The 22,008-nt window shown below is 46.2% G+C and overlaps 1 protein-coding gene across 4 annotated transcripts; it reads right to left on the reverse strand.

The window, feature by feature from the left end:
• Positions 1-1,999: 1,999 nt before the first annotated feature.
• Positions 2,000-19,073, reverse strand: LOC119396448 (pupal cuticle protein Edg-91). 4 transcript variants are annotated; one of them, XM_049417109.1, is made up of 5 exons: positions 18,721-19,072; positions 17,187-17,528; positions 3,435-3,771; positions 2,684-2,752; positions 2,000-2,149 (listed from the first exon to the last, which is right to left on the reverse strand). In XM_049417109.1, exons 1-4 carry the CDS (start codon positions 18,824-18,826, stop codon positions 2,725-2,727), a joined length of 813 nt encoding a protein of 270 aa, XP_049273066.1. In that variant the 5' UTR covers positions 18,827-19,072; the 3' UTR covers positions 2,000-2,149; positions 2,684-2,724. The 4 variants fall into 4 exon arrangements, with proteins under 4 accessions (XP_049273066.1, XP_049273067.1, XP_037519592.1 ...); XM_049417110.1 differs by having other exon boundaries at positions 2,024-2,042; positions 18,721-19,073; XM_037663663.2 differs by lacking the exons at positions 2,000-2,149; positions 2,684-2,752; positions 3,435-3,771 and adding exons at positions 15,306-15,425; positions 16,091-16,139 and having other exon boundaries at positions 16,829-17,528; positions 18,721-18,829.
• Between the last annotated feature and the right edge of the window lie 2,935 nt (positions 19,074-22,008).

Raw genomic sequence — 22,008 nt, forward strand, 5'->3', positions numbered from 1 at the left:
TGAAACCTCTGAGCATCGTTGTCTATTAACCAAAAGACTCGAAGGGTTCACTAACCACAAGTGATATTCTGATGAAGCTGAACACCTTTAGCGCCGATATCCCTAATGGAAAACGAGCCTACGCGCTTTCTCAACACTCCATTTAACACCGTCATTGCAGAAATCAACGGCCGTACACCTATTCAACCTGTGGAAGGTTCGTTAACCCTTATTTGGAAAACTAAAGGCAGCTATTGATTGAATTTTTGCTGTTGCTTCGGGATGCCGAAGATCACCCACCGGCGACGACTCTGCACGGACCACAGGGACGAGGCAGCTACAGCTTGAACTGCGTTTACGTCGGTTATCGTATCGATAACGGACCGCGTCATGTACGAGCGACCGCAGCCGCATTGAGCGGCTTCGGTTCTGATTCGACAATCGTCAACCCTATTTATAGTGCAAGACATTACCAGCGCGTAAAAAATAGACTGACAAAGCGAGGGGACACAGACAAGCACTGACTCATCAACCGCAATTAGTGCCATCGAGGGTTGTTGGATGAGTTAAACAGGAAAAAGTTCCAACTTGACCAAACCTTCACGTCAATAAGTTACATATCAGCTACCGTGGGCCCTTTTATGAGCGAAGCTCCTTAGGGTGTGGGTCTGTCCCTCCTTTGTAGTATGTAGTAGTAGTAGCAGTAGTATGTAGTAGTAGGTAGCCACCTATAGTTCTTGGAGTGTTCACTAGATGGCGCTGTCGTAGCCACCTCTAGTGGTTTCCAAAAATAAATATTGGAAAAAAATAAGGACATTCTGCCGTAAAGGGCAGAGAACTGGGCTGAAAATATAAGTTTCTTTTTTTCTGGAGTAAGATAGTTTTATTTGAAGTAGAGACACTAGGCCAACACTAAGAAAAAGAAGAGTAAAGGCTTTCTTTTTGTCGAGCCTGGTAGCACACTTGTCACCGCCCCGTTATAAAGGGGACGCTCATAGCATCCATCCATCCTAGATCTCAGAAAGATCCCTAGATGGCGCGGAGGCGCTCGCCGCGTTGCAGATGCGTGCTCTGCAGCGCAGAAGGGTTGATAGGCGGGCTAGTTGGTATAAATTCATTATGGAAATTTGGCAGCGCAAGCAAACGGGACACAGAAGGAACGGGACCCAAACAATCGCAGAGTGCTCTTTATGTCCCGCTCCTTCCGTGCCCCGTTGGTTTGCGCTGCCAAGCATCCATAATGACACTGAAGCCCGTAGATTTGCTCTGACGAAGACACGTCTCCATGTCGAAATGTCGGCTCCAGAGCACACTCCCTGTGCGATTATGTCTCATCACATTGAATGCTGTATGTTCCTCATGTTATAGGTAATGAAGCTTACTAGAGAGAGAGCGAAATCATTTGAAGACAGCGAGGTCGGCCTGAGCTTGTGCGCTCTGGCCTGCTACTCTGCACAGGGGAAAAGGGAAAAGAGTGATGATGATGAGGAGGATAGGAAGAAATGATGCGTATGTACAATAACCCCGTAACACAGCGGTCTTCTTAAAGTCTAGTATTAAGTCCAGTACTTTTCAAAAAATCTATGAATGCCCTTTTAACAGTCACTGATGCTGTGTGATCGGACACTGCGGACAACAGGTTAGTTTCACTTAGAGTTTTCACAGCGATGCTTGCCAACGTTGCATGGCAGGTTCGTGGAAGGTTCGTTTTAACCCTTAATAGGAAAACTAAAGGCAGCAACCGATTGAATTTTTGCTGCTGGTCTTCGGGATACCGAAGAACGAACGAACGAACTCAGTATCACAGTATCCAAGGTGCACCCTTCTGTTTTCAAAATTTCTTAACATTTCCTGTCCCTGCGAAGCCCGGGGATACTCAGAAGTATCAGCACAAAGTGGTCGTCGCCATATACAACCATTGCAGACCTTTAGAGATGACAACGCACCACGTTAGTTCAATTTGAATATTTTATTTATTGTGCGCCATAGCGTAGCATTGATGCAAAATGTCAGTTTATCGCATAGGTAGTTATTATTGTTCCTTAAAAACCATCACAGTGGCTCTGAAACAGTGAAAAATGCGCATAATATTAATCGTAACTGCTTTGGGAAAATGAAAGTACCAATCCACTAATAATATAATAATTCCTCCTCGCCAAAGAGAGCAAATCTGCAAACAAAAACGTAAACAGATTAATCAATACTTGGCGCACTATAAAAAAATTCTTTAAAAACTAAGGAACCAAACAGGAGGCAATAATTATAATTTCCTTGATATATCATCCCAACATTTCTAATTATCCGTAAGATTCATCCGTCTATGCCAACTTTTTTTCTTGCGCTGTTTATTCCGAAGAACTTGGGTTATACCGTAAGAAAGAGTAGCTTCTTGTACAAGTTAAGCCTACCATATAAACATGCTAAACCACGATAAAGACTGTACTGAGATACCAAGCTAGAAAGATGTCGTCGTTAGCCTCTCACTTATGTAGCCCAATTCAGTACATCTGTATCAGAAAGTATTTTAATATCGGAACACGCGTTTCCTAAGCGATGTTTAGGACACAAGTCACGACAACTATTTAGTAATATCGTCACGCGAGGCAATAATAACAGGCAAAAAAAATTTAGGGAATTGTTACAAAATATGGTCCTAATACAAGCTAATCGTCACAAATCCGGTTCTTGCACAGCTCATACTTACCATGGTTTCATAGGATAGCCGGGAATGGTGAAATTATCTTATTATTGGCTAGAGGATGGGGCAGACGAGCTAGAAGGGAAAAATAGTAGCACGTAAGATGGATGTTAATTTAAAAAGGCAGCCGAGAATGTTAGACATTTCACTATAATTCTGAGAAATTCTTCCTGGTCAAGTATATGTGACAGAGGCGAAATAAAGCAGATAAGACAATGGTGCTACTGTAAATACAAATACTTCCACGAGAAAACATTTGTGATCCATTGTAGCTTTAATGTCTTTAATCTCTAATTGGCGTAGGATGTGTGGCGCCTAGGTCATACTGTTTAGTCGAGGTAAGGACTGAATAGTATTTGATTCGCGCTCATATTTCATAGTTGTGTGCATCATTAAGACACAAATCATTTTCTTGTTTTCGCCAAACGAATGAATGACTTCGTAAAAGATGAATAAATCCTTAGTGCCAGGCAGCAACTTACGCGCGTGTTAGCCCCATCGTAAAGTAGATCACCGTAAAAACAACGCGAAAACCGACGAAGCACAAAGGAAGGTGTGGACAAGAATAAGTAGTCGTCCATAGCTTCCTGCCTGCTTCATCTCGGTTTTAGCGCTGTTATTTTTTTTACGATGGATTCATACCAACTGGCCCAGCTAACCCCATTTCGGCAATAAAGTAAATGTCGGGTGTTAGCGACTGAAAACTTTAAGCACATAAGAAAACTTATTAGAGCTACGCGCTCTGAGAGAGGCTTACCTAGAGCTGCTCGAGGCAGAACTTCCACTCGATGCTCCGGCTGGTCGAGAAGATGCAGAAGCGCTACGGGCACTGCCGAAACCACCAGAGACAGAGGGGAGTCCGGAGGGACGCTGGCCAGCGATCTGACCCAATGAACCGTGACCTGGGAACCAGTAGTGACCACCGAAACCAGAACCATAGCCAGAACCGAAGTCAGAGCCGTAGCTGTAGTATGGATAGGAACCACCGTCGTAATAACCTCCATGGCCGAAGCCGTTGCCGTAGTAGTCATCGAAGCCGCCATATCCGTAATACCCAGGGTGGAAAGCGGGTCCATTGTAAAAGCCACCATAACCTCCAAAGCCAGCTGGACCATAAAAGCCTCCTACTGGAGAGAAGCCAACAGAGCCCGGGAAACCATGACGTGCCGCGGATCCTGCACTAGCTCCAACAGATCCCGAACTGCCAGAAGACGAAGAGCTGGGACTTCCAGGAAAAGCGCTTGGCAATCCTCCTACGGTCGAACCTAATGAGGGTTGAGCGGGCAACGCTGTTGCTCCACCTGATACGCCAACTCCTGCAAACGACCCGGGCACACCGCTAGGTCTGGCCCCACCAATCGAATTTCCTGCGCCACTTCCACTGCCACCAACATCCACCTTAATATCAGAACTGGGGCCAGCATAAGCCAGTGAGGCTGAAAGAGGTAAAAAAAAACAAATGTAAGCAAAGATTCGCTTCAGCCATTGATGGACTTAAACAAGTTCAAAACGCAGAACTCCTTATAGCCGTATGTCGGCAATGTGCACGTACACAGCGATTGGGGGCGGCGACACCAACCTTTTAGATGCGAAGTATCTTAAGGCGGAGCTCAATCCGGTGGTGGTGGTGGTGGTGGTGGTGGTGGTCGTGGTGGTGTGCGGCGTGACCACCCTTACAGCGCATGCGCATACCCTCTCCACACACCCTCTCCCCTTCCCCTCTCCACTTTCCCTCTCCCCTTTCCCTCCCCACTTTCCCTCTCCCCTCCCCCTCTCCCATACCCCCTTCCTCTCCCTCCCCTCCACTTTCCCTCTCTCCTCCCCCTCTCCCCTCCCCCTTTCCACTCTTCCTCTGAAACGCGGGCTAGACATGCCGAAATTCTCTCCTGCGCAACGTCGCGATGAGCTCGAGCGCATGCGCGTCCCCTCCCCTTCTCCCTCCTCTCCTACGCTGCCTCACTCTCGCCCGCCTGTCGACCGCGTTCCCCGCTCGACCTGTGAGAATTAACGGCCAGGCTAGATGGAAGATACGACGCGCGTAGCGTCCCTCTTCACGTTCCACGACGCGAGGTCGGTAGCATGCCCAACGAACGCCAACGGAACGCGATCGTGCAAGTGCTCCGGCTTCGCATCACCTCATGGTCCCCTTTAGCGGGAGATGGTGTAATTTTTATGCTGCAAATGAGTCATGCGAAATTGCGCAAGGTGGCGGAACGGTTAAGAAAGTCTTTCTTAACACTTAAGGCTTTTCCTAACCCTTCTTAACCCGAAAAGGTTATGAAAAACTTTCTTAAATTCAGCCACCTTGCGAGATTCCGCAGAACTCATTTGCAATATTCTGCGTCGATGTGCTTCGATTTGTCAATTAATTCGCCCTCGCGCTGCCAATTGCTAGCTTCCTGGTTAGCGCAGTTGGAAGAACGACCTTCCCGGTCGTCCCGGGTCAAACCCCCAGACTAAGAGGAATTCTTTGGCAACTAAGAAGCTTTCTTTCTGATAAATCCGTATGGAGTTTCTTGTGGCTTCATGCTACAAACGGGTGCTTGTCAATTTTCTTTTCTTAACATTTTATGTGCGCTCACGATTGCGAAATGTGTCGAAGCACATTGTGTGCCTCTCGTATCCTTGTCTCCAAACTTTCACTAACGGAATTTCACATGTACATTCTTACGTATACAGTACAAGTACAACCACTGTACTCAAGTACAGACGACAAACTATGGCGAATAATAAATTATTTTTCCACACCAACTTCTCTTGCTTTTTTTTCATTTTATTTCTCAGCTTTTTGACAATCGTATCTATTAGTGCCGAACATTAAGCTACTCTAAAGAAGTGGGAAAATATTTGAACTTGCTGGCCCACATAAAAATAGAAAGTAATACTAGTCAAATTTTGGCGTTATGAGGTAAGTCTTTCTTGCCAGCTTACAGCCGGAAATATGCGGTGTTCGCACTGCTACCGCTTTTGCACGAACTCATATTATGCGAGTTAAACATTTAACGAATGCAAAAGGTGAGCCTTTTTTGATACAACTCACTGCATTCTTGCTCCTTGCTTTCCAGTGCTAAGGAAAATGTTGCTTCATTAAACTGCAGGTTTCTGATACTCAAGACGCTCACTTGTTTTCCTTCTGCAGTAGTATATATGGCTACGTGCGCGTAGGCACATAATAGAAATGTTTTGAAAGTCATCAAACAGAACATGCCTAATTTCGGAGTGGCGTACTGCCGCGGTGGTCCTCATCCCTAAGCCTGGTAAACCTCCTCATGTAGGCAACCTGCGTCCGATTTCACTCACGTCGTGTCTGGGCAAGGTTGCAGAGCATGCGATTCATAATCGGGTCACGGAGTATGTAGAGCAACATGAACTCTTCAGACAGAATCTGGTCGGTTTCCTGCGAGCGCTGTCCACACAGGATGCCCTTCTCCTTATTCAGCGGGCCGTTCTGAATAATCCTACGTGTGATGTCAAGGGGATCTTGGCGTTGGATCTTGCTAAGGCGTTTGATACGGTTGCTCATGAGCACATACTCAGGGAGATCTCTTTGCTGAGTTTGGGACGTAAATCTTATCGGTTCACGCAATCTTTTCTTGCGGAGAGGAGAGCACGTCTTAGGTTTGGCTCTGTTTTGAGTTAGGAGTACGAGTTGGGTGAGAAGGGCGCGCCGCAAGGGTCGGTCTTGTTCGCTTTACTCTTTAATATTGCTCTGCAAAGGCTGTCGGAACTGCTAGCAGGGGTGCCTGGCATTGGGCATGTTATTTGTGCTGACGATATTACCGTGTGGTGTAAGGGTGGCTCTCTCGCCACGCTTGAAGAGTCCCTGCAGGAGGCGCTATACGTCACGGAGCGTTTTCTTGAGGGTACGGGCCTCGTGCTCTCTCCGAAGAAGTAGGAGCTCTTACTCTTTCGGAAGGCGCGACAGGGCATGCGGAACCTTGAGCCTTTGGATTCCCTTCCGGTGAGGCTGTGGTCTCGGGAGGGGATGGTTGTTCCGAGAGTGGATTCTGTGAGGATCCTGGGTCTGTGGATTGACGTGCGAGGCTGTAACAGAGGAGCCATTGAGCGATTGGGGGGTCAGGCGAGCAACATCTTGCGCTTGATCTCCCGGATTACGAGTAAGCGTGGTGGTTCAAGAGAGGATCTATTACTAAGGGTTTTTGATGCTTTTTTATTAGTCATGTGAATGTTTAGTCATGTTCCATATTTGCAATGGACTGGGACAGAGAAGAAGAAGATTGATACGCTCATCAGGGTCGGACTCAAGAGGATTCTGGGAATTCCGCAGACGACTAACACTGAGCGGCTTCTGGAGCTGGGTTTGCACAACATGGTTGATGAGCTGATTGAGGCGCACTTTGCGGCGCAGGTGGCTCGTCTGCCCAGCACTAAGGCTGGTTTGAGGATCTTGGATGAGGTTGGCATTGTGGCTCATAGGGTGGAGGTGTCTGACGGAGTTCAGCTCACAGGCGACGAGCAGGGGGATATTAAGGTGGATCCTATACCGCGCAACATTCATCCGGTGCACCATGCAGGCCGTCGTGAAGCTCGAGCTCGGGCTCCTCTTCGAAGTGTAGGTAGCGATGCTAAAGCGGCGCTTTTTGTGGACGCTGCAGAGTACAGTACGCGGCGGGCCTTTCAGGCAGCAGCGGTGCCTTGTGTGGTTTACTCGGATTCAAGATCGGCCGTTCGGGCCTTCTCTGGAGGTTTGATTTCGCAGCAGGCGGCACGGCTCATTCGGAGTGGTCGCAGACAGTCGAGATGGGTTGATGGTTATCTGATGATGACGGTTGATGATGATGGTGATGATGATGATGGTTATGATATATTGGTTTCCAGCGCACGTTGAGAGCATTGATGGGGTTAATCCTAATGCCAGCGCTCACACCCTTGCACGTGAATGCACGAACCGTGTGGAGGGTGGTGAGGCGAGTGGCGGGGGGGGGGGGGGGGGGGGCGGCGCATTGACCTCAGAAAGGATCCTTTGACTACGTTCCATGAGATTACGTCTAGCTACAAGCCGGGTAGGAGGCGTTTTCCTCTTCCTAATGCTAGGCTCAAAATAAACCAGGGAATCACTTTTAGACTCCTACAAACGGGCACATATCTCTGCCCGCGAACGTATCGTAGGATAGAGCCGAACTTTCAAGACGAGTGTCTTCGTTGCGGCCTCGAGAGTTGCTCGCTAGCTCACATGCTCTGGCAGTGCCCCGCGAACGTGGGGCGGATTTATGTGACGAGGACTCGTGGCGGCGGAGGTTACACAGCCCGGACCTCGGTCTGCAGCTACTGGCTGTTCGGAGGGCCCGGGCCATCGCGGAGGGTCTTCATCTTCCGGTGCCGACCTGGGTGGAGCCGTCGACTGGTTGAGGGGGTCTTAGGACTTCCTTACACCAGTCCCTCTGGTCCTTCAATAAAGTTCTTTGTATGTATGTATGTATGTATGTATGTATGTATGTATGTATGTATGTATGTATGTATGTATGTATGTATGTATGTATGTATGTATGTATGTATGTATGTATGTATGTAAAGTCATCAAAAACAAATTAATCGTCCACGCTGCCTTTAGTACATCACTCATTCGGTATCAAGGGGTAAGCAGTTTATGCTACAATGAGTAAAAGATGCATAATCTCAGTATTTGCGCAGCAAAAGACAACGTCGACTTCATGTTTGATACCTTCACAATGCAAAATGGTCTCCGGTCCGATGAATTTGCAGTGTGTTACATATTTCGAACACAAACAGCGAGAGTTTTACGTAGGGGCCAAACGTACTATCTCCAATAAGTTAGTAAATAAAGTGCGTAAAGTATTAGTGACATAAGACACGAATCATGCCATCGTGCTCCACGAAACTCACAATTCTCCAACATAACTTGTGCACTTCCGTCTTAACGAGAGCGAAGTGTTCGTAAAACTTGAAAAAAAAAAAAATGTAAATCCTACCTTGACGGCTTCAACAAACGGAAGCGATTCATGGTACTTTACTAGCTCGGATTCATGACGTTATGCTAATGGCTTAAATTTTGCAATTGGTACGGCTAAGTTTAATAAATGGACAATAAAACCACCATTCCTCCAGTTCAAGCGATGTCTTACAAAACAAACCATTACTGTACTTCGACATTCCAGCACCATTAGGTTACACTTGTTGTGAATCACTAAGGTATTTTAAAAGCCGTATTAAAGCTGCCACACACGTCGCTGAGCATATCAAGAAAGGTATAAATGCCCGTACAGCCTTAACACCTTGTGTTCCATAATTATTTTTTCAATCAGATTTCACGTCAGCGCTAATCAGGTCCACATGGGAGAACTAATCGTATTTTACAAATCTCACTTTGAATCTACGCACAATAACGTTCAGTTTTAAAAAATTACTCTTATTAAAAGTTTTACTATATCGCTAAATATTTGTTTTCACGAAATCACTGCCTTTGATGAGACAAATATTTCATATCCCAGAAAGTTCTATATATTGACGCGCCACCTTTGTCTAAAGGTGGGCAAACATTTAAAAGTTGCGCGGCTACTTTTGCATAAGAACTCCAATGAACCATTTCCGCGGACGCTTCCAATAAGTCCGCAATATAACACGGTGGTCTGCTCGAGTCATTAAACTTGCTCAAAGCATAGTCTGCGATGGAGCATTTTCAAAGCAACGAAACATGTTGAAAGCAATCAAAATTTTAGATTATACGTTGTGAAAGTTGCATGTTATTTTTCGAAGTACATTATGACGGAATGCGAATTCGATAATATTAACTTGTTCGTTTTCTCGTTTCTGTTTAGCCAAATAGGCTGAGTAAAAATTTAGCATGCGATATCGCAGGTACAGCACTTCAATTCTCGCTATTTGAAAAAAAAAAGTTGTGGTGCGGCCACTGACTCTCGCAATCTCACCTGCGGATAAAAGTGCAATGACGACGAAGGCCCTCATGGTTGCTGCGTTGTGCCGGGCGGTTGTTGCTCCAAAACCTGCACAAGTGCGATTTCGGGGTTGCTGCAACCCCTGTTATATACTACCCCAGGTACAATTGTGAAATGCGAGAACAGTAGCTAGCTGAAGCAGCTTTCCTTGTACGTCTGTTTATTTATTTATTTTATTTTTTGCAGTTGCCCAGCAACAATTCATTTCGTTTTCGATGAATTCCACGAAAGAGAAACAATATTGATTCTTCTGGCCAGAACGCTTCGATGCATGTTGACGATTCGGAGATGTGCACTATTCGAAATAAAATAGAAAGAGTTTTCCGTCATTTCGTCCCTCTGTACGCTACCGTCTCGACCTCGACGTAACATTATGCGCAAACAAATACAAATACTATGTACTATGGACTGTCGGCGTCGCCGTCATGTCCCGTATATATATATACATATACATATATATATATATATATATATATATATATATATATATATATATATATATATATATGTCGAGAAAAGATGATTCTAGGTCCGGGTAAATATACGCAGATACGCAGACTGCGTGTATATATATATATATATATATATATATATATATATATATTCAGAGATACTTTTCGACGCGCCGAATCGAACGGGCGACCTCTCGCTCCGCAGCGCGCGGCGTCAGACGGCTAGGCCACGAAGAGTACCGTCTTTCAGCATGCTAAATGTGAGCTATTTGTATACACCATTTACTTCAGCGTGCTTTCTTGCTCACCAGCGAGATGGCGCGAAGTGCGCGAGGGGCGTGCTTTAAAGGTCATCGGCCCACTCGTTGCGTTGCGCGCGCGCCTCCGTGCACTTCGCCCTACCGGGCGTGGTCACCTTCGTGTGCGCTTATCTTGTGGAGGGAGGAGAGGGGCTGTATGTCTTAGCTTGCACCGCGATGTCCGCGCTGAAGTTACAGAGCGCACGAAGGTCACTTCGCTCGCTGCAGCGGCCGCTTTTGCGAAACGAGCACGCTGTTCAAACAGAAATAACTAACAACTGTGACACTTGATAGTTCGCGCTCGTCCTGTGTGTGTTCTTTTCGTGCGTCCTTTGCGCTTGAGCGACGCGCTAGAAATTTCGAGCTGCTTTCCATTCTTCGCGTTACATTCCAATTTGTTGCTATCGCATTCATTCCTTCGCCGTTGCGGCGAAACTGTGGCTTTTTTTTGTTATATGCACCACGCCGACGATGCCGAAGCAAGCTAGCATTGTCTCATAACAACCCACTCCGGAACATTTCGTTCAACATCGAATTCAATGCAGCGCACCTTATAACATCTCTTTTATGCATGTCGCTGTACAGATTAGCAAGTCACACCTCACGGTTTATAAAATTTGTGATTTACTCCTTTACTATTTACTGCTATCTCTACTACCTAAATGTATAAGCAGTCGGGAGCACAAGTGTAGGTTTAACAGCGAATTGGACTTCGGAAGCTAAATAGCTACCCTTGACTAGGCCCGGCGTGCCGGACTAGCTAGTGAAGCCCTCGACGATGGGCTCACCCACAGTAACCACCATAGCTCGGCAAAAAATGTGGAGCTCACTCAGACTCACTCATGAGATATATTTCGCCCTTAGGGGCTCACTCGGATTCAGGCTTATCAGAATTTTTGTCAACCCTACTCACTCGGACTCAAACTCACCAAAATATTACTCACTCGGAACCATTCAGACTCACGGTTATATCTTAGTCTGAGCCAGTCGACTCGTGAGTACGTTAGCGCATAATTAGCTTTAGCGACCACGCAGACAATGCTCTTTAACACCAATATCTCAAATGATCGGTGCTCTACATGGCGCATTTTGATCTCGTACCTTCAAATACGAGTTTTCAGTGGTTGCAATCCAGTAAGGACATTTTCATTGAAAGAGATGACTGACATGATATATCTTTATCAAAAACTCCGGTGAAAGATTTGTGGAGGGAGGGGGGGGCTTGGTCAAGGCACTGCCTCCTACCCCTTTAAAGCATCTGATCTCTTCTTCTTTTTATATTCTTTTACATCCCTTTCCCCCTTCCCACGTACAGGGTAGCAAACCGGAGAATTCTTCTGGTTAAGCTCCCTGTCTTTCCTTTCTCTTCTCTCTCCCTCTCCTCTGTTCAATATACTTTGTGCTGGTGTTTCAACGCTGGTGCGTTGAAGTATGCGAGTGTAGACGTGAGCATAAACGTGAGCCTACGTAAGGTTGATATTAATGCTGAAGTTGAGTAGACCACGCAGTCTTATTTTTTAAAGCTTTTCGTTGCGCCTGGTAGCACGAATGGAAATGAACCGGCACGCGCTCGCTTCGTGCTCTTCTTCAACTTCTGCTTTCCTCCCAGAACACGTGTGCCGATTTGTCCGGCCGTAGAATGCAATAATTATGATGAGCGGGTATGTTACGCGACTAAAGATCACGTAACGTCACGTAACAACTAGTCACGTGACTCAAAATCACGTAACATCATGCTACAGCTAGTCATGTGGCATGTGCCCGCCAAAACCACGTAACAGTCACGTGACTAACATCACGTAAATGTAGTCACGTGACTGAAATCACTTAACATCACGCAACTAGTCACGTGGCTAAAAATCACACAGCGTCACGTACCAGCTAGTCACGTGACTAAAATCACGTAACAACTGGTCACGGGATATGTTCCTGCCAAAACCGCGTGACTTGTGCGTAGTGTGGGGAACTAACCGAAACCAGAAAAGGATAGCCATGCCTAAGCGTACTTAGTACAAGAGAGTAGAAAGCTGGGATAGTTGGTATGTATTCATAGTAATAAACAGCGCGAAAAAACTAGAGACAAAAGGGAAGAACAACAGCGCTTGTCCCGTGTTCTTCCCTTTTGTCTCTAGTTTCTTTTGCGCTGTTTATTACAGCGTGAGTACTTAGTACTTCTAGTAAAAACTTAGCAAAGGCTTGGCATCACGTAAATGTAGTCACGTGACTGAAATCACGTAACATCACGTAACTAGTCACGTGGCTAAAAATCACACAGCATCACGTACCAGCTAGTCACTTAACTAAAATCACGTAACAACTGGTCACGTGATATGTTCCGGCCAAAATCACGTGACTTGTGCGTAGTGTGGGGAACTAACCGAAACCGGAGAAGGATAGCCATGCCTAAGCGTACTTAGTACTTCTTGTACAAACTTAGCATCTCTAGCAAAGGCTTGACATCACATCACCAGCAAAAACTTAGAAAAAGCTAGGTCGAACACTAACTCCGCTGTTGGTTCCAGCCTTGCGCCACTAGTGCAAAATACACTTTTGTAGCGTTAGTTACATTTGCCTAGCCGGAGCCGATTTCGCGTGGAGCGTCATGAGCCGTGCTGCGCATGCTCGAGGATCAGTGATGTCACACAGCTGGGTCACCGGAGCTGGCATCTCACGCGCTCTCCGACACCGCCGCGCGCGGCTCTCAGCTGCTGGTCTGCGCCGCATTCGAGAAGAGTGACGTCGTAGACACAGTGGCGCCAGCGCGCGCGCAGCTATTTGCCTTCGCTGTGCAGTCGCCGTCTGACACTGTGCTGGGGCCGCTTGATAGCGCCTATGACTGGCGTTTGCAGGTGGGTAAAGGCCTGAACACACGTACGCGTTGCCGCGCGTCAACGCGTGACTTTTTGACGCGGCGCCGCGCCCTCTCCTTATGGAGAGGAAGGGCGCGCAGCTTCGCGTAGCCGCACGCCCTCTCTTGCCATAGGGTGAGGGCGCGGCGCCGCGTCAAAAAGTCACGCGTTGACGCGCGGCAACGCGTACGTGTGTTCGGGCCTTAACGCCATGGAGGAGGAGAGCGCAAATGCTGCTTGACGGCGCAGAAGAGCCGAGAAGCTTATCTCATCGGATCCCGAAGTAGTTGCCTGGCAATTAGCGGTTACTGTGTTGGGGCCATAGAGACCGCAGCGTGTTACTTCACTGACCACCGAGCCGTCTTTGTGGCAATAGAGAAGCAACCTGACGTTGAGCAAAAATAAATATGCATGTGCCACATAATACGTATACCGTGTGCGTGTCATTGGAGCAGCAGTAAGCATGACAATCAAGCTAATCCTAGACAGTGTGGAAAGCTCAGAATAATCGGCTGAGCCTTTGCTAACGCTACGTATATCCTGGCATAGCCGAGCTAAGCCAGTGTTTTTAAAGGGGTCCTGCAACACTTTTCTATGTAGCCATCGAATGGCTTCATTACATTTCATTGCCTCACAAATCGACCAACGCAAATTTTCATTAGAATCCGTCAAGCACGAGCGGAGTTACAGAGCTTTGTCGCAGGCTGTAATTACTCTCTCTCTTCTCTCGTCCCGACGAGCGCGCTGGAGGCTAAGCAGGGAGGGATGACACGGGGGAAGAAGATACGTCACGCACGTGTCATGACCTAGCGCACTTTTCTTTTCTTCTAACGCGCGAGTTACTTACAGTGTGATAGCAAGCAAGCGCGCAGGTACGTAGCTGCCTTCCGCGGCGGTCGCGGTAACTGTGCAGCTTAGATGCTGAAATCAGGCAACGGCCGTGAATTTGGCTATATGGCACGGTCATTTGACTATATGGCATCATTTGTAGAGAGACGAGGGAGCGAGTTCCAGCTGACTTCGAGAATTAATTGCAAATACCAGGCCGCGTGCTGCGCTATAATGTTTGGCTCGCGTGTTCTCAGCAGCCTCGACTACCGATCGGCAGCGTTTTCTGACCATGCTGAAAAAGTTGCAGGGCTCCCTTAAGGCAAGGGCTTTCTAGATGCCTTATCAAACACAAACAGAGACCGTCGCCGTCAATACGAGTGATGCAAAAAAGTCATCATGGAGTGATGACGTCCTATGGCGCCAAATTGGTGACGTCATCATGATTTCACTTTGACGTCACCTAATTGACGTCAAATGATGATTTCATCACATGACATCGTTGCTTGGTCAAAGCGCCCATCCCGGAGACACTGCAAAACCAAGCGAAGTGCAAGAAATTACAATGCCTGCGAACCCGGAGGCAGTGCAAAACCGCGTTTGGCGCTGACAGGTAAAATAAGACGTTGGCTTTCGCCTTCGAGTCGTCTTCGGCAAATGCATAAGAAACCGCGTGACTTCTAAATTTGTTGCTCTTTCTCTTTGGCACCTCAAAGAATTTATTTTCTTTTCAGACGGAGTACTTTGTTTGAAATCTAGCAATACAGCCTAAGTGAGCTTGACCAACCATTGCACTGTAAAGCGATTCTACCTTGCGGAGCTGTGCTAAAGCTTCTTTTAATTTTAGAGCGATAGCTCTACTCCTCCAGCTACAAACTTGCAAAACGGCTCTTTGCGTGAATCTGATGTTCCAGCTCAGCTAAGATCACGCGAGCGCGTGTACTTCGTTCTCCTTGCCTTTGCGACATCGCGTGAGTAAAAAAAATAAAAGCAGGTCAGCGCGCGTGCTGCGTGTCTAATTCGTTCACGTCGTCTTGGGCTCACGTTGTAGGTAATGAAACAAAGTAAATATTACAGTATCCAATTCTCAAAATTTCTTAACAATTTCTGTCTCCTGCGAAACCCGGGGATACTCCGAAATATCGGTACAAAGCAGTCTCCGCCAATTTTTTAATAGCGGTGCGTCGCTCCTTACGGAGGCGCGGCTATAAAACGACTATATAAAACTATTGCAGGCCATTAGACATAACGACGCACCACATTAATTCCAATGTGAATATTTTGTTTATTGTGAGCATTAGCAAAAGCATTGGCGAAAATTGTCATTTTAATGCAGAGGTAGTTGACCTTGTTCTTTAAAATCGCCGTAAATAGTCGCTGCGGTTCTGAAACAGAGGAAAATGCACATAATATTAATCTTAATTGATTTGGGAAAATGAAAGTACCAATCCACTGATAATAAAATATTTCTTCCTGGCAAAAGAGGGCGATTGTGCAAACAAAAACGTAAAACAGGTTATTCAATACTTGGCGGAATAATAAAAATTCTTAGCGAAACTAAGAACCAAACAATGGACAACGATTTTTTTTATATACTATCCCAACATTTCGAATTATCCGTCAGATTCATCCACCCATGCCTACGTTTTTTTGCGCCGTTTATTCCGAGCCAATCGTACACTAATTTGCGTTATACCGCAAAAAAAGTAGCTTTTTGTACAAGATAAGCCTGGCATGTAAACATGCTCTAACATGATTAAAATGGTGCTAAAATACCGAGTTAGACGTCATCATTAGCCTCTCATGGTGTATGTCGTCCATTGGAGCACATTTGTTTCAGAGTATTTTAATATCGGTAGACTCGTCTCGTAAGCGCTGTTTACTACTGGTTATATAGATTTCTGGATACCAGTCACGACAACTATTTAGTCATACCACCACACGAGGAAATAACAAAAGGCAAAAAGAGAAGCTTAGGATTTCGTTACGAAATATAGTCCTAATACAAGTTAATCGTCACAAGTGAGGTTCTTGTACAGGTCACACTTACCGTGGTTTTCACAGGATGGCCGGGAATGGTGACATCATCTTATTATTGGCTAAAGGATAGAAAGGAAAAATAGTGGTACGTAAGCCGGATGTTAATTTAAAAAAAAAAAGCCTAGAACGATAAAGACACCTCACTAATTGTGAACAATGCTTCCTGTTCAAGAATGTGCGACATGGGCGGAATAACAAAGCAAATTTGAACAAGGGGGCTAACGTAGATACGAATACTACATAGAGGTAACATTTCTGAGCCGCTGTAGATTTAATATGTTTGATTTCTACTTCGCGTACGATGTGTAGCGCATAGGTTAGACGGTGTAGTCGAGGTAATGACTGAAGATTATTTGATTCGGGCTTATATTTCATAGTTGTGCGCATAATTTAGACAGATATCATTTTAGTTGTTCTTGCCAAACGAATAAGTGACTTCGTAAAAGCTCAATACGTCTTTACGGCTAGGCAGCAACTTACGCGTGCGTTAGCGCCATCATAACGTAAATCATCGTAAATACAACGCGAAAACCGACGAAGCACACAGGGAGGTATGGACAAAAACAAGTAGTCGTCCAGACCTCCCTACGTGCTTCATCTTTATTTTAGCGCTTTTTTTACAAGGGTTCATACAAACTGGCCCAGCTAACCATATTTCTGCAATAAAGTAAATGTCGGGTGTTGGCGACTGAAAACTTTAAGCACACAAGAAAACTTATTACAGCTACGCGTTCTGGGAAAGGCTTACCTGGAGCTGCTCGAGGCAGAACTTCCACTCGATGCTGTGGCGGCTCGAGGGGATGCGGAAGAGCTACGGACATTGCCCAAGTTACCAGAGACGGAGGGGAATCCAGCGGGACGCTGGCCAACGAACTGACCGAATGAACCGCTACCTGGGAACCAGTAGTGACCACCGAACGGGGCACCGTAGTTGCCTCCGAAACCACCAAAACCCCAGCCAGAGCCGTAGCCGGAGCCATAGTATGGATAGAAACCACCGCCGTAATAACCTCCATGACCGAAGCCATTGCCGTAGTAGTCGCCAAAGCCGTCATATCCGTAATACCCAGGGTAGAAAGCGGGACCATTGTAAAAGCCACCATAACCTCCAAAGCTAGCTGGACCATAAAAGCCTCCTACTGGAGAGAAGCCAAAAGAGCCCGAAAAACCAGGTCGCCCCGCGGATGCTGCACTAGCTCCAACAGATACCGAACTGCCAGAAGGGGAAGAGCTGGGACTTCCAGGAAAAGCGCTTGGGAACCCTCCTACAGATGAACCCCGTGAGGGTAGCGAGGGAAACCCTGCGGCACCACCAGCTACACCAGCTCCAGGAAGTGCTCCGGGGGCTCCGCCAGGTCTGGCCACACCGACCCCACTTCCTCCGAGACTTCCACTGCCAAGAACATCCACCTTACGAACGGTACGGGGGCCAGCATAGGCCAGTGAGGCTGAAATTAGTTTAAAAAAAAGAAGAGCTATCAAGAAAGATTCGCTCCAGCCATTGCCATTGGTAGACTTAAACAATTTCAAATGACATACCGCCTACTTCGGAAATGTAGACAGCAATGGTGGCCGCGACACTAACATTTTATGTGTGCTCACGCTTACGCAAATATGTAAAAATACATCGTGGGGTTCCCGTATCGACGCCTCAAAACTCTCACGATCAAAATTTCACATCTGCATTCTTAAGCGTAATGCACAGCCTCAAGTACAGCCGGCGAACCATGCCGAAAAATAAATTACTTCTAGCCACAAACTTCTGGTTCTTCTTTCATTCTACTTCGTACCTCTTTGACCATCGTATGAACCAGTGCCGAATATTAAGCTTTTGTAAACAATTGGGAAATATTCCATCCCACTGGCCCACATAAAAAGAAAGGAAGTAATAATGGCCAAATTCGGGCGTTTGGAACGAAGTCTTTCTTGCCGGCTCATAGCCTAAAATTTACAATATCTTCATTGCTGCGACTTTACACATACTCATATTATGCGAGCCAAATATTTAACAAATGCAAGACGTGATCCCCTTTTCGCACTCTCACGGCACTCTTGCTCCTTGCTCTCTTGTGGTAAGGCAAATGCTCGGTTTCGGGCTTTCTTGATTAAACTAGAGGTTCCTCATATTGAAAACGCCCTCCTTTGCCTTCTGCAGTAGTATTAGTATACATGGCTACGTGCGCCTAGGCGCATAACAGAAAGGTTTGAAAGCTACCAAAAGCAGTTAATCGTCCCTGCTTGAAGAAGACGCAGTACGGTTGTCTCGAAGTGTGCAAACATTTAAGAATTTCGTGCCTGCTTTTGTACAAGATAACCATTGCCGTGGACGCTTCTACTTAATCACCAATTAAACACGGTGTTCTGCTTGAGTCACTAAGCTCGCCCATCACATAGATTGTTCTACACAGATCAACGAAACATTTTTAAGACAATGATAATTTTACATTGTTAATTGGCACGTAATGGTTCCACGGCACTAGAACTTAGTTGATTTTTTTTAAAGTACCCGATAAGAATGCGATAATATTTAGTTGTTCGTTTTCTTGTTTCTGTTTAAGCATGTAGGCTTAGAACATTAGCATGTGAAATTGCGTTATCAAAAAAAGGTTGTGGTGTGACCACTGAGTCTCAGAACCTCACCTGCGGATAGAAGAGCAATGGCTACGAAGGCCCTCATGGTTGCTGTATTGTTCAGGGTGGCTGTTGCTCCAAGACCTGCACAAGTGCGATTTAGGGGATGCCGCATGCCTTATTATATACTACACTAGCTACAATTGTGAAATGCGAGAACAATCGCTAGCTGACGCAGCTGCTTTTTTTTTTTGTTTGTCTATTTCTCGCAGTTCTCCATCAACAAATAATTTTTTTTCCGACTGAACTACAAGAAGGTCAGAGAACAATAATTCTTCGAACTAGAACGCTTCGATGCATCTTGGCAATTCGGAGATACGCGCTATTCCAGTAGAAAGAAAGAGCTTTCCGTCATTCCACAACTCTGTGCGTTATCGTGCCCATTTCGACGTAATATTCTGCGCACACAAGTGCACTGAACACCGAGAGCTCGATTTCATATCCACACAATGCGCAATATTGTCATTATTTGTTATGCCTACCGCGTCGACGATGCCGAAGCAAGCGCGAATTGTCCCGTAACAATGGATGTAAGAACGTTACGTCCAACGTTGAGTTTGATGCAGCGCACATTATAACATCCCTTCTATGCGTGTTACTGTACAGATGAGCAGGTCACACGGTACGGTTAAGCAAATTTGCCATTTACTACTCTACTATATGCTATCTCTACTACCTAAATGTACGTACAGTCGGGAGCACAAGTGCAGGAATAATGGAGAACTGGACTTGGGAAGTCAATTGCCGATCTTTGACCAGGCCCAGCGAGCCGCAATAGCCAGTGGGGCCCTCGACGAGGGGTTCGACCCACAGTAACCAAGTGGTCTTATTTTATTAAAGTTGCTTCTCTAAGTGAGCTCGTAAAGCAATTCTATATTGTGGAGCTGTGCTAGGAGAACTTTTATTTATAGAGCGATAGCTCTACTTCTCCGGGCACAAGCCCAATAAACGGTTCATTGCGTGAATCTGACCTTCGAGCGCTGCTCAGCCAAGGTCACGCGAGTGTGCGTACTTCCTCCAAGTCGTCTTCGCGCCGTTCGCGTGAGCTGCACGCAGATAGGGCCGCGAACGCGCGCGTCGCGTGTCGTTGCGACGCCAGCCAAAGAGCTTCACCTAAACACCAGTCACGCTGAAGAAAAAGCGCGCTCGCATTCCAGTTTGCAATAAGGAACAACGTGCAGCTGCGCGCGAGCTACAGCTTAACGCCTCAGGCTTGTCGACAGGACCCCGCAGTTCGGGAGCACGAAGCGATAGCACATCTCCCCTAAAGCTGCTGCTCTTACTTCATATAGTCTTCCAGTGCGTTGCTATCGCAATAATTGCTTCGCCGTTCCGGCGACACTGCGTATTCTTTGCAGTTGATTTCCTTTATTGCGGTTCCTAAAAATGAATTGAGGAATTGGTAATTAATATTGAGGCGCACGTTAACAAACTTCGAGAGGTGATAGTTATGCGAAGCCTACATCCTAGTGAGCGCTCCGTTAAAATCACAAGATGGCGCGTCAAGCATTGCAGGGGCGTAGCCAAGAGGGGGGTTGGGGGGGGGTTCAACCCCCCCCCCCCGAAATTTTTCAGTTTTGCTTGCGTGTATATATGCACGCACACAAACAAACACACGCACGAACATGCATAAAGTATGGTTGAACCCCCCCCCCCCCCCGAAAAAAATTTCTGGCTACGCCTCTGAAGCATTGGATACCAGCAATACAATAAGCAAATGGACCATTCCCTCTTTACAAATAAGTGATTAACAGCAAAAAAAATCAAGTGCAATCTGAATCTTTGCAGAAATCCATCGCATAATTTATCGACCAGAGTACGTCTAGGCTATAAAAACTTCCATATCGCAGCAACGCTGTCAAAGTGGCGTAGGAGTGAATGACGTAAATGTGCAGCTACAAAAAGTTACAGTTTGTGCGTAGCGTGGGGCATGGTCTTCATAAACTCTCGCTTAGCGAACAACACGTAAAAACGTGCCCACTTGAGGTAGAGCGAATTGACTCGGAAAAAAGTACCCCAAAAATGAAATCGGTTCATCCACACTATTTGCTGAATCAAATAAGACCTCTATTAGTATGCAACGTTGAAACGAAGATCTTGTGAGTGATGTTGGAACACACGAAGCCTTTCGCACTTAACATTAAAAGCGCGTTGAATAAAATATTTGAAAGACGTGCTTGTTGATGCGTGCTTGTTGGTACAACAGTAGGTCACCATGCAGTGTTCTCTTGTAGTGTTGCTTTCAACGGCACAAAAATTACTCATGTAATTTCTTGCGTGGCTTACGGTGTTTCCAGCGAGATTTCCCGTAAAGAATACCGTGGTTGAACACGGTGAAACCAAGTTTGTCGATAGATAGCTAGTGAGCCTCATGACTCGATAACCACGCTCCTCCTTCTTCTTACATGCTTGGTTCTGGTGAAGCACCTGCCAGACGGCCGCTTTTGTAACAGCAACCACCACGTCTACCATTACACCACAAGACAACAGTGAGGCGCTGCTTTCGCCATCGGTACTCTCGGCGCGAACGCGCAGCGAACATGACGTAGACAGCGCCTCTGAGAGTGGCGACACGAAAGACTGCTTTTAAGCCGCTGTTCGTCGTTTTCGCTAACCCGCCGCACCAGTGCTTCGCTGAAGCTATTTGGCGTGGAGCTGGCATGACCTTGGCTGAGCACGAATGTCAGATTCACGTAACGAGCCATTTTCTGGGTTTCTACTTGGAGGAATAGAGCTGTCGCTCTAAAAGTTGCCGGTCTTCTGAGAGCTGGAGTATTTCTCAGAGCTCGTGAGAGGAGTGTACACTTGTGAAGACGACATCACTTTTAGGAAGTTATGTCGAGCCATTGCATGAGTTATATCATGAGCTATTGCACACTGTGAAGGTAGAGGACCAGCGAAGACGTGTAGAGTACAGCACGGAGTTGGCACAGAATTTCGTTGAAAGGTACAGACAGTCTCTTTTCAGTTTATCGTATGCTCCTTTAAAGCACTTCCACCTCAGTTTGCGAAGTACAGAAGTGCAACTCACACATTATTTATTTATTTGTATTTTTCTTTTTTCACGGTTTTCATACTCTTTCAGTGAAAGTTTTATGAAAGACCTCTGAACAACATGCGACTATTTTCTACTTCCAATGCCCCGATCTTAAAAGAAAGAATATTTTTGCGTCCTTCAATCAATCGACAACTTAAAGTTGTCAATGAGCCGGCATGATGCTTTACGTGCTGCCAACAACTCTTTTGTATATTTACTTTGAAAGCTCATCGTTGGCATTTGTATATCTTCGTCAATAT

The sequence above is a fragment of the Rhipicephalus sanguineus genome, chromosome 6, assembly GCF_013339695.2.
Source record: "Rhipicephalus sanguineus isolate Rsan-2018 chromosome 6, BIME_Rsan_1.4, whole genome shotgun sequence".
Classification (NCBI taxonomy): domain Eukaryota; kingdom Metazoa; phylum Arthropoda; class Arachnida; order Ixodida; family Ixodidae; genus Rhipicephalus; species Rhipicephalus sanguineus.